The 12,463-nt window shown below is 51.5% G+C and overlaps 1 protein-coding gene across 2 annotated transcripts in view; it reads right to left on the bottom strand.

Moving 5' to 3' along the window:
• The window catches only part of SEC14L1 (SEC14 like lipid binding 1), a 54,988-nt gene extending 42,827 nt beyond the window's left edge, over window positions 1-12,161 (bottom strand). For both annotated transcript variants that reach the window (XM_080826887.1, XM_080826886.1), the window contains exons 1-3: window positions 11,970-12,161; window positions 10,775-10,876; window positions 9,677-9,769 (exon numbers count right to left, since the gene is read on the bottom strand). In XM_080826887.1, the coding sequence (XP_080683013.1) occupies window positions 9,677-9,739 (63 nt within the window). In that variant the 5' untranslated portion in view covers window positions 9,740-9,769; window positions 10,775-10,876; window positions 11,970-12,161. The remainder of the gene's footprint in view (window positions 1-9,676; window positions 9,770-10,774; window positions 10,877-11,969) is intronic.
• Window positions 12,162-12,463: the final 302 nt, after the last annotated feature.

The following is a 12,463-nucleotide window of genomic DNA, read 5'->3' as shown; positions in this document are numbered from 1 at the left end:
CCGGGCAGTTCGCGGAAAGACCCAGAGGCCGCGGGAAACGGCAGCACGCTGACCGAACTCCAACTGGGCCGACAGAGCTGGCCGTGCGGCAGCCGTGGGGGGCTCCTGCGGGGCGGTGAGGCTGGGGAGAGAGGCAGGAGGAGGGGGAAGGGCCCCGGGCACCAAGTTGGGTACCAGCTGGAGCTTCACTTCAAAGGTTCGGGGCAGACACTTAAGAACTCCAACACGGAACGTGTTCAGGTTTACAATGAGAGGCCCTGGCGGCAGCCCGGACAAAGAGTAGGTGGGTGAGATGGGGTCAGGAGTGCGAGTCCAGAGGCCCCGAGGACGCCAGGAACTGTCATCGGAGAGGAGCCAACGTGACTGGAGACGGGCAGATTCAGAAACAGTTCAGGTGGGGTGGCTGGCTGGCTGGCTGGCTGGGTCAGAGAAGCATGCACGTGACTCCTGACCTCGGGGTCGTGAGTTCAAGCCCCACCTGGCGTGTAAAGATGACTTAAATAAATAAAACTTAAAAAAAAACAAAAGGTGGGAGGGAGGGAGAAAAAGACAGACAAACGGTTCAGGAGACATTCTGAACCGGGGAGGGTCTGGTCATCACTGAGCCTGAAGGGTGAGCCGGGAAGGCAGCCAGGGACGCCGAGGTTTCTGGTCTGAGGGCAGAGCAGGCCACGTGGCGTGGCACTCGTCAGAAGCAGATCACAGGAAAAGGCAGAACTTCCGAGTGGCATTTTACTGGGGTTTTTTTGGTTTGTTTTTTTGTGTATTTGTTTTCTGTCAGGCTGTGTTCTTTGCACAGGCAGGAGGAGGGAGTGGATTCTGTTTCAGAGACACTAAATTTGTATATAGTCAAATGGAGATGTCCTAGCAGGCAGCTGGCTGGGAATCTGGAAGCTCCTGAGTGGGAGTCGAGGCTGAAGATAAACTTTGAGAGCTTCTGTTTATAAAGTAACAGCTGAAGCCATGGGTTTAACTGAGGCTGCCCAGGAAGAGATGTCCGGTGAGAGAGAACTGGATGGTTCTAAGACAGCATTAACTACCAATTAAAACACCATGATGTTTATGAGGCCCAGAAAATACGAAATATACAACCGGTGGTCCCCAAATAGCAAAACAAGTATCATGAGAGGAGTCGTCTGTCTGCCCCCAGAAACGCATGGAAGTCGGGAGAGAGAGGCGAGATCGGTCAGAGGTGCAGGCTGGAGAGTCCCACATGCAGCCTCTAATCAAATATCCAAGATACTGGGGCGCCTGGGTGGCTCAGTGGGTTAAGCCTCTGCCTTTGGCTCAGGTCATGATCTCAGGGTCCTGGGATTGAGCCCCACATCGGGCTCTCTGCTCAGCAGGGAACCTGCTTCCCCCTCTCTCTCTGCCGGCCTCTCTGCCTACTTGTGATCTCTATCTCTGTCAAATAAATAAATAAAATCTTAAAAAAAAAATATCCAAGACACTGACACACCACATGCTTATCAGCAACTCCAAGTGCGCTCTGGACACACCGGTGTGGAAACATGCAGGCGGGCTGTGCAACAGATGACAAGATTTCTGAATGGAAAAGGGATCCAGCACGCATCAAGACACATAAAGCATTTACCTTATAGAGAGTGATAATGACATATACATAAACTTTTCACTTAAAAAAAAAAAAAAAGGCTATTCACCTAACATCAGATTGGACCCAGCAAAAGAATCTGAATGCGGCATATGCTCTCGGTTTCAACGTGTAAGTCACTCCCTGAAAAATACACAAGACTGTTTCCCTCTTACACAGGTTAAAATCAAGAACGAAGACTCAGTTATGACACGAGGCAAGCCACGGCCTCTCTTCAGTGAACTTCTCTGTGGTCACTTCTCCAGCCAGCCTGATATCCCTAGCCGGGGCTCCCATGGAAGCAGCACCGTTAGCCAGACCCCTCAGACCACGCCCCCTCCGCGCCGACCTCACTGGTCCCCAGCCAGGCCTCCACCAGCACCCTCCACTCTCAGTCAGACCTGCCAGGAGATGAACTCCTTTCAAGTGCTTTCTGTGTGAAAAATTAGAACCAATGAAGTAGGTTAAAAAGTAACTATGGATAGACCCAGTTTAATGGGAAAGAATATTTTGCATCTTATTTGCAAGTCCACATTCTTGAAGAGGGTCACTGGGGCCAAAGAGGAGCAGCAGGTTTTCGCCACTAAATCAGTCAGGGCGACCGCCGTCATCGAGCGTTTCAGCCAGAGATGCTACGAGTCGCTGACCTGATTCGAGGCTCCACCTGCTCTATCCGCTACTGTGAACAATTAAGTCAGCCAAAGGTCAGGGGGACGGGACTGGACGATGACCCAGTTTCTCTAACAAAGTGAGGGCCTGAAAGGAAACAAAGGGAAGGGAGAATGTGGGAGAAGCGTGGAGAATGAAGACACAAAAACCAAGAGCCATGGCTGATCTGGAGTGGGATCCAAACAATTTCCGAAAAGACATTGTCCTAGACAGTCAAGATAAGTCTGAACACAGTGTTTTCGTTTATATGATGAGGACATGGTAATCGTGTTTACAAAAGAAAAAGGTCCTTATCGGTTAGAGATACATGCTTCAGGAGTTAGGGATGAGTTGGTAAGATGTCTGAAATCTACCTGAAATACACCAGGCAAAGAAAAGGGTGGTGGGAGGGGGGGAACAGATGACACAGTAGTAGGGGCAAAGCGCTGCTCCTGCTGGCACGGGGTCATGGGCCTGTCGCACTAACTGGACACTTCATCCTCTCTACTCACATATGCTTGAAAATGTCCATAATACAAGGTTTCGGGGGTTTTGTCTGGTATTTTGTGTTTTCACAAAAACAGGTAAATCAAAGAGGCAAGGAGCTGAGTCAGATCCTGCTTTATTTCTCCTTTGGATATTTCGTACCGAACCACAACTATCTTCACCCTACCACATTAAAAATAATCTGGAATGCATAATGTGTTGGCAAGTGGGTGTAAGAGAAGGGAAAATGCCTAGTTCTATACAAAGTAGCATGTAATGAAAGTGTACTATAATTGTCCATTTCCAAAACTAAGTGAGCCTGACTAATTACACCCCAGCTTGTATTAAATGCAACAGGAGTCACACTACGGCACTCAAACAGCCTATAAATGAGAAGACTACAATATCCCCCCACTGAAAACTGACCTTAATACGCCATCAAAGAAACTGGATCATTTCCCTCCATTCCTGGACTTGAATAAATTGCTGAAAGTCAGCTACCCAAAATACATGACACTGATTATTCACCTCTGAGTAAAAACAAATCACTGCCCATCAGGCTGCCTGAAGATAAAACCCCGCCTCGATCAACGAGAGGACGTGTTTCAGTATCACCATGAGAAACTGGGAAACCAGAGTCAGGGATGCTGAAAGGCCCAGGGATGAACTCTAGGATGAGAGGAAGAAGATGTGCTTCAAGAAGAACAATGAGTGGTGCCCGGGTGGCTCAGTGGATTAAGCCTCTGCCTTCGGCTCAGGTCATGATCCCAGGGTCTTGGGATGGAGCCCCGCATCGGGCTCTCTGCTCCGCGGGGAGCCTGCTTCCCCCTCTCTTTCTGCCTGCCTCTCTGCCTACTTGTGATCTCTGTCTGTCAAATAAGTAAAATAAAATATTAAAAAAAAAGAAGCACAACAACAACGAGAGAAGGGACGACAACACTTAAATCTAAAATGCTGCTCAAAGCCCCACATGCGTGCGACTCAGGTCAGAGGGAGAAACGGTGAAAGTGGGACAGGAGGCTCGAAATTTCTTCGGGAGGATGCACGGGGCTTCAGGAGGTGGGGGGCTGCCAGGAAGAGTGAGCAAGGACAAAGCAAGGCCGGGTTCCAGCGGACTTGGCCCCCCCACCCCAGCCAACCTGAGCAACAATGGAAGTGGGGTGGCTCGTGTGCCGGGCCGCCTCCCCAGGAGGCGCTGTATTTCTCGGATTTCTGCACACCTCGCTCTCACCCCAAAAAGACCAGCCTCGGTTCAACTCAACGTGGGGCTCTTCTCACTGCAGCCCCCCATACAAGTCTGCCTGGGGTCCCCAGGCGTCCCCTGCTGTTTTGATACAGGAAACTTGATGGACAGAATAAAGCCTAAATATAAGTATGAATTCCTGTTTCATCTAAAAGAAATCTTAAAAATGAAAGAAATACACAGATTCAGAGAAGTCATTTACTTACTGATTCAATTCACCTCGTATTTGGAGGTAGGGAAGAGGGGAGGGTGTGGGAATCGCTAGGCCCTGTCGTCCCTACTCTGTCTGCGGGCTAATTCCTCCGCACCACAGCCGACACCAGGTAACGGGCCCAGTCACTGGGCCCCCAGCAGGCCTGTGGCAGGAACTCGATGTGCACCCAACTCACAGCAAATCTCTCCCGCCTGCCCTCATCATCTAGTCTCAGCGGGAAGCCAGGAGACACCTGGGGAAAGGGAAAAGGGGCTAAAAACACAAAGAATGAAACAAACAGAAATACGAGAGAGAAGAGCACAAGCAAACGTAGCAGGGGTGGGACGCTCAGTGGCGACTGCTCACCGGCAAACGGCTTCTCTGTTTGTTCAACCTACAAAAGTGCATTGCTCGAACTACCGGTGAGCTGCCGGTCAACTTTATGAACTCTGTATACTTTATGAAGATGTAAAAAAAAAAAAAAAAGTCAAATTCATCGCAAAAGGGCTCTGCTCCTAAGGGCAGCGCTGACTAACTGAAAATCACAGCGCGTTACTTCTCTTCCACGGAGAAAACATAGAGTCTCTCGTCTGAAAACAGGCCACAGAGTTACATGTGCGATCCGAGTTTCCAGCAGATCCACCGCCCAAAGCTTCTGCACACAGACGTCCGCTGACCAGGTGCCACCTGGGGCCTACGACGTGCTCAGCGCCAACGCTTGAGGAAACGAGAAAAACTCTGCAAAGTCCCCGCCCCCGAGGAACGTATGAAAGAGCTGCGCGGAACCCGGAGCAGAAACCCCGGGGAGCAGGGGACGCAGCTGACCCTGACGAGCCTGATGACGAGACATGGGAAGAACAGGAGAGAGGCCCGGGCCGCCCCTCCAAGGCCGGGGGAAGCGGGCAAGGTCAGCAGGACCGGGACTCACACAAACGGAATGGGGAGAAGCAAGCGGGGAAGGGGAGGAGGAACTGTCAAAAGGGTGCACGGGCCTTCGGAAAAACACCGTGCGGCGCCCAGAACAGCACAGGACGTATTTAAAAATGCACGTTTGTGAAGTAAGGTTAAACGGAGAAAGGAGGACAGGAAGGGCCTCGAGGAAGAGCACGGGAGCTTACAGCAGGTGAGACAGACAGTAAGAGGTCACTCAAACGGGTGACCAAGCGGACACAGCGTCTGGCAAGAGAACACGGGTGACCTGAAGGCATCCAAGATGGAACAAGCAGGAGACAAAGGGACAGACACGCGGGACCCGAGGACACAATCAGAGGCTGTATCTGCTGGGCCACAGATGGCAGGGGCAGGGGAGCCTGGAAGGCGGCTGGTGCTCCTGAGAGCGGAGCCCCGGGCCACACGGTGCTGGCATGGGGGGGCGACAGGGCCTCTCCCATCATGGGCTCCACCAGGTCAAAACGATAGCTGTCCTGGGGTCTGGGGCCGGAAGGGATAAGGGGCCAGTCCTCACCCCACTTGTGCGCACTGGTGCCAAGCTCCCTGGGCCGCGAAGGACAGAGGGCAGACCTTTTGCCAGCAACCCAGAGGTACGGGGCCCTCTCCCAGCCACCCTCCCACACCATCTTCCACCCGCACCCGGCTCCTTCACCCCTCCCTGGGTGGCAGTAAGAGGCCCGCGGCATCAGAGGGGGAAAGCTGTGCTTGAAAATGTTTCGTTTCAAAACTGTGTTTTCCCCCAGAAATGTCAACATGAAACTCTCCTGCAAGCGCATCAGAGTCCTCCCTGCCACGCCAAGCTTCTGGTCTGTGGGATCCCCTCGCTCTGCCTGGGTGAGACCCCAAATCTTAATTGTCCTTCAAGGTTTTACTAGGCCTCCCAGCAGCCCAGGCAGAGACTGGACAAGCCAGAGGCAGGCTGGGGAAGGCGAACCTTCGGCAGCCCCTGCAGGCTGCCGAACGACGGACTCGGGAGCAGATCTCTGCCCTACGTGCGCCTCGGGCTCCTCACCCTCCAAGGTGAGACAGGGGCTGATCTCAGGCCATTTCTCCACTCACTGAAGCATTAACTTGCTGCTTCTCACAAAAGCAAGCCCTTAAAATGCCCTAAGGGCCCGGGGGCGGGGGGGGGGGGAACTCCCCTCCATCTTGCTTGTTTGCCACCTAATTCAAAGGAGTTAGTGAAAACATATCAACGTGATTTCTTCATGCTACGGGTACACTGATCCCAAAAGGTAAATTTTCATTAAATCAATCAAATGCAATTAACAAATAGGAGGCCCACCTATCCCTAGTTACACTAGGCAATTTCCACCCAAGCCATTTTCTGGCAATACTGAACTCAGTCACTCTCCCAGTTGACAGACAAGGCCATGTGTCAACTGACTGGCATTTTCCCTAACAGTCTCCTCCCCCCAGGGGCCCCCCTGAAGCAAGACTTGGAGGCTCAAATCGATTCCCCAGGCCGACCACCTGCCCAGCACTCCTACCACTACCCAGCCCTCGCTGCGGCACTCTCTCAAACCCCTTTCCCTTGGAGGGGCGTCTGGCAGGCTCAGTCGGTAGGGCATGGGACTCTTGGGTCTCTGGGTTGAAGGTTCGATCCCCACACTGGGTGTGGAGCTTACTTAAAAATAAAATCTTAAAAAAAAAAAAATTCCCTTGAAGCTAGAGTTTTGTTCCTGCTTCAACCATGTCTCTCTTCACCCTGAAGAACTGCACAGAATATTTCCAGACTAAATCTATTATACTACTGTTTCTCCTCAATGAAAAAAATAATAATAAAGCAAGGTAAATAAAGAGAATTTTATGACATACAATTCCAGTCCGAAAAGTGGCCGATGACACCATACAATAATCACTAAGGACTTAAAACATTCTAGGTCCTGTCTAATTCTGGAAAGAGAATATATTTCATTTGCAGATTATAAAATATTTTCCACAACCCAAAAGAAAACGACTACTTGCCTCAAAACAAAAGCAATTTAAAAATGAGTTAATTTTAAAAGCCTAGGGGGATGGATCAGAACTTCAATTTCAAATTCTCCTATAAATCCACGCATAAAATGGGCAGGACAAACGTTACCATTTTGAAAATAGTCAAGCAAGGAAAATAAGGAAGTTGATCATTAGGCAGTCAAAACTCCTCGTTATGGATCTAGTGTCTGCAGAAGAGACCAAAAAAAACCTTTGCCTCCCACAATCAGGGTTGCACTGAGCTTTTAAGATCTACCAAAAGTTTCACAAAACAGAATGCACCACTCCTGCCTCCTGTGCCCCCTGCGGACCTGGCCCGGCCCAGCCCCTGGAGCAGTTCACAGCCTCCCAGGGCTCCACTGGGCCCCACTGCTCCCCACACCTCTCCCCCAACTCCACCAGCCTCTGCCACCACCCGGGGGCCAATAACCCACAGGCTGGCCAATAACCTACAGCCTCACTCTGGGGGGCGGGGGGGAGGGGGAGGATGCCCAGATCAAGTCTCTCTAGAATCTGAACTGGGAAACATGACAAGACTCGGTCACTTAGAAACTGAAAGAATGCAGTGATCGAGAACTTGTGACCAGGCCGAGCTAGGGCTGGAGGGGCTCTGAAGAGCTAAAAGGGCACAAGAGCTGAAGCCACAGGGGAGGGAAAACCAGGAGTGGGCAAAGCAGCAGACTGGCAGGAGAAGGGGGAGAGAGGCTCCCCACTATGGAGCAAGGCCGAGTCCCGCGGGGTGAAGTTCCAGGGACAAGTGCAGCCGAGGCTCCCAGAGCTGCCGGGAACCACCTTCCAAGGCCGGGTTCTTGGAGCTCAGCCCAGCCAGTTCGCATTCCTGCATTTCTGTGCGATTCCCATCACCCCATCGCACCACATGTGTTCCCACGAACAATACCCCTTCTCAGGCTCTCTGGAGTGGGTCTTTGCTGCATATGACCAAAAGCCAAAGCAGCACGCACAACATGCAAACAGGAAACAAGCCTTTCTGATAAACCATTCACAGAAAATACTGAACAGTCCTAGTATTTAAGGGAAACACGGAGGCGCCTGGCTGGCTCCACCAGTCAAACCCAGGACTCTAGATCTCGGGGTTGTGAGTTCGAGCCTCGCACAGGGTGTAGAGATTACATAAAAATGAAATCTTCAAGAAGAAAAAAAAAAGGAAATGCAGAACTAAAAACACCACCCCCATGCCAAAAGAAAACCCCTCAAAACCTCACACAGACCGAGAAGAGGCACAAGGGAACTTTCTGAGGTAATGGGTGGAAAGGTTCTGTGTCCTGACAGAGGCGTGGGTCACTCTTCCATCAAAACTAATCAAACTGGGGCGCCTGGGTGGCTCAGTGGGTTAAAGCCTCTGCCATCGGCTCAGGTCACGATCCCAGTGTCCTGGGATCGAGCCCCACGTAGGGCTCTCTGCTCTGCAGGGAGCCTGCTTCCTCCTCTCTCTCTGCCTGCCTCTCTGCCTAGTTGTGATTTCTGTCTGTCAAATAAATAAAATATTAAAAAAAAAAACAACTGATCAAACTGTTCACCTAATGCGACCATTTCACTGTATGTAAATTACGTCTCAGTTTTTAAAGATTCCTTAAATCTAAACTGCTTCCTTGACAGGGCTTGCGTTTTGGGGGTTATTTTTCAAAACTATATTGCTCTGGATAGATCTCACCAACGAGGCTGCCCAGAAGCAGCCAGATGCAAAAACACCTGAGTTTCTAGTTAAATATAGAACAGAAACAGCCAACCCTCATCAATGGCGTTCCGAGTCAGAGCAGCAGCTAACTCTGAGGTGGGAGGGAGGGGGCAAGTGGGACTCCTCGCTGGGCTGGTATGTTCTGGATCTTGATCTTGGTCCAGTTGGGCATCTCCATCGTTATGTTCATGACCAAAGCATTTCCTGTACTTAGGCTGTATTACACCTTAACAGTAACACAGAAAAGAAAGAATACCCAAGAATAGTCTAAAAGTGATTGAAAAAGATTTGTTTTGCATCTAATGAAATGCTTATTTTCAGCCAAACTCTTCAGATGAGTAACAAAAAAAATTAAGACTTGAGTTAATCCGTTGGTGGAGTTCTGCTATGCCACACGAATTTGACTTCAGGGGGAAAAACTCATTCAGCAGTCGTTAGAATCATCAAATTAAACTCCATCCCATAGTGCTCATTGTTATATAACTGAATTTCGACAACCAGAACATGCTTCCGAACGAGCAGCAGAGGGAAGAAAAGCCAATCTCCACATCCCTTTTCTACTTCAACGAACAAACAAAAAGAGCAAAATCCAGAAGAAGAAGTATTTAGTCAGAAACCCACTTCTGTGTTTTCAGAGAGAATTAACTCAAATTCACATATTAACCAGAGGTGGATTTTAAAAAAAAACAAAACACGCAGGTTTTCATTTTTAGAGATTAACGGTTTAAAAACATTTCAAGAACTCTAGATCCGGATCTTAAGCATAAAAACAGAGTAAGTAACAGCAGAGCAATGGAAACAAATTATAAAATTAACACCTGTTTACAGATCATCCCATTTGAATACTTAAAAAAAAAAGCCAAAGACTAAATTAAAATGTCAAGTACTTACAGCCATAATTAATTCAAAGGGGTGTTTATACACCCTCACCGGTGACTGGTATTTCTGCACCATGATTGTAACACAATAGCAATCCTCTCACACCTGCAAAACACAAACATATATGACTAAAAAAGCCATGATTAAGTCTGGAAAAAATTACGTCTGCATTTACTCATCATATCACAGTCTAACTGTAGAAAGGGACCTCAATAGGTCACATAATTCCCTACACACAAAATCCCGAAGAGGACACTTGGACTGTACAAGGAAGGAGAAGGTGACAAGACAGTAAGAAAGGGTGAAGGAAGTCCAAGTGTCATGAGGGAAACAGCTCTGCTCCGGCCCTGCTGGAGCCTCTCCAGGGGCTGGCCTGGGTGCGGGATCCCAGTTCTTTCCAGCACTGAAACGTTATGCTCCAATAATTAGTTCCTGAATCATTTTCCCTGCCACAACTTCTACAAGAAGCTAAATAAAAGTGATGGCACTTCAAGATATTAAGCCTGGTGACACACAAAAATAAAAATGGGGAAAAAATCCTACAGTATCTCAAATTATGGAATACTCCTCAAAAGCTAGCTTCAAAGTAAACTTGTCAATCCCTGTTTTCTAACTGCGTAGACTACAATTTCAGAGACCTGTCTTCAAAGGGACAGCAACACCAAGCACTCTGGCTGAGCGGACCTCCAGCCTCAGGCCGATGTTGATGACTGTCAATAATCACTAGATGCTGCCTACTTCCCAGAGAAAGGACTCCTCCTACAAGATAACCTATTCCCACTCTGGTGCCAGTCTACAAGTATTTTTCTGAAAAACACACGTTTTTTGGAGTTCTCTGTGTGACTTTACTTTCCCATTTAAAAGTGACGAAGAAGGGGCACCTTGGGTGGCTCAGTGGGTTAAGCCTCTGCCTTCAGCTCAGGTCGTGATCCCAGGGTCCCTGGATCGAGCCCCGCATCGGGCTCTCTGCTCAGCGGGGAGCCTGCTTCCCCCCTCTCTCTCTGCCTGCCACTCTGCCTACTTGTGATCTCTCCTCCCTGTCAAATAAATAAATAAAATCATCTTAAAAAAAAAAAAAGTGAGGAAGAAAAATAAACCCTAAGAGCCTACCTGTCCTGCTGAGAATAATCATTAAGGATGTCACTTCATGCTGAATACGGTCAGAGAATATTCTAACTTACAAAACGGATCCTCAAGGTGCCCAAAGTCTAGCTGTAATAAAAAAAAAAAGGAGATATATTTTATTTCAGAAGATTCTTATCTCTATCATTCCATTTCACCAGGTCTGGAACTCTCTGGTGTGTTTGTTCAGCGTATCTCTCCCGGCAAGAACAGGTTATCTTGGACAACACTGGCAGTCTGAAAGCTGCTACAGAACTACTCCCGGTGACCTCAAAGCAGTCATTTGACGTCCTTCGGACTCGGTTTCACCTCTGTAAAATGAGGTTTCGGGTGAGATAATCTCGAAGAACGTCCAACTCTGAAATCACAACGTTCAGAGCCAAGCTCCGGAGTCCCGCGCCTCACCCCGCCCGGCACTAATACTGGGTCTGGGACTGGCAGGTCCCGATGCGCCGGGACCACGTTCTATTCCGTTCTGCAAACCTGACCAGGCTGGTGCACAATTCTGAAACGGGGAAAATTAACTTTAGAGCATCTCCCAGAGACGGGGAGGCTGGTTACAGGGTATAAAAAGGGATGCGGGGGTTGGGGGAGACTCGAAAAGCAGAATGCTCGGCGGAGACACTAACACCCATTCAGGATTCCACCGCCCGGAAGAACCCAGAGTGACTACGCCGGGGAACCTGCTAATTCACGAGCTTCTCAACTCCCGCCGGCGCCCCGCTTCGGATGCTCAGGTCCAGAGAACCGTCCTACGTGGGACTCCGGAGTTACCACGGCCAGTGGCATCCCGGACCAGAGCAGCCTCTATTGCATGACAATCGGTGCTTAAAAATTAGCCAATGGCCGGAACCAGGGAGTCCGCCGTACGCAGGCGGAGGGGCGGCCGGGCCCTCGGGCCGGTCCGGAGGGTCCAGCGCCGCGGCTCCCGCGGGCCCCCAGCCCCCGCCAGCCCGAGGGTGGGGAGCCGAGGGCGGGCGTGGACCCCAAAGTCTGCTTCCCCCAGGGAGGGCTCCCGGAGTGCGAAGGCGGGCGCGAGGGTGGGGGCTACCGGGGCAGCGGGGGCGGTGGGGCCCGCTCCCGCCCGGACCGAGGAAGCAAAGGGGCCGCGAAGAGCCTCGCGGCGCTGGGAGGGGCCGGGCCGGGGGCGCGCTCGGAGCCCGCCGCGGAGACGCGCGCCTACCTCTTGTCAGAAAGGCCGGGCCCGGGACGCGGGGCGGCGGGGGGCGCTCATGCCGGCGGCTCCGTGGTGCCGTCGCCGTTCCACTGCCGGCGGCCGCAGCTCCGCCGCCGGTTCCGGGGAGTGGACCGGGGCGGGGGGGGCGGGAGCGGGAGGGGCGCGGCGAGGCTCGAGTGGTTGTTACGGGTGACGGGGAGGGCGGGGCCGGGCGGCCGGAAGGAGCGCGCATGCGCGAGCGCAGCCGACGGACGGAGGCGGGCCCGACGACCGTTGCTAGGGGAGGGGGAGGGGGCACCACCCGGGCCGAGCCGCGCTGCGCAGGCGCCATCTCGGGGGCCGGCGGGCGTGGGAGGAGCTCGGAGCTGGCGTCGGCCCTGACGCACCGGCGGGTCTCACTAGAGGCCGCTGGCTCCGCCCTGCTTGCGTCACGGGGCGGGGCGAGGGCGAGGGGCGGAGCGAGATGCCAAAGGAGGCCGCGGGCCCGGATCCCCGCCCGG

This window comes from Martes martes (genome assembly GCF_963455335.1).
Source record: "Martes martes genome assembly, chromosome: 16".
Classification (NCBI taxonomy): domain Eukaryota; kingdom Metazoa; phylum Chordata; class Mammalia; order Carnivora; family Mustelidae; genus Martes; species Martes martes.
Note: the sequence above shows the minus strand (reverse complement) of the source record. Positions and strands in the feature narration are given on the sequence as shown.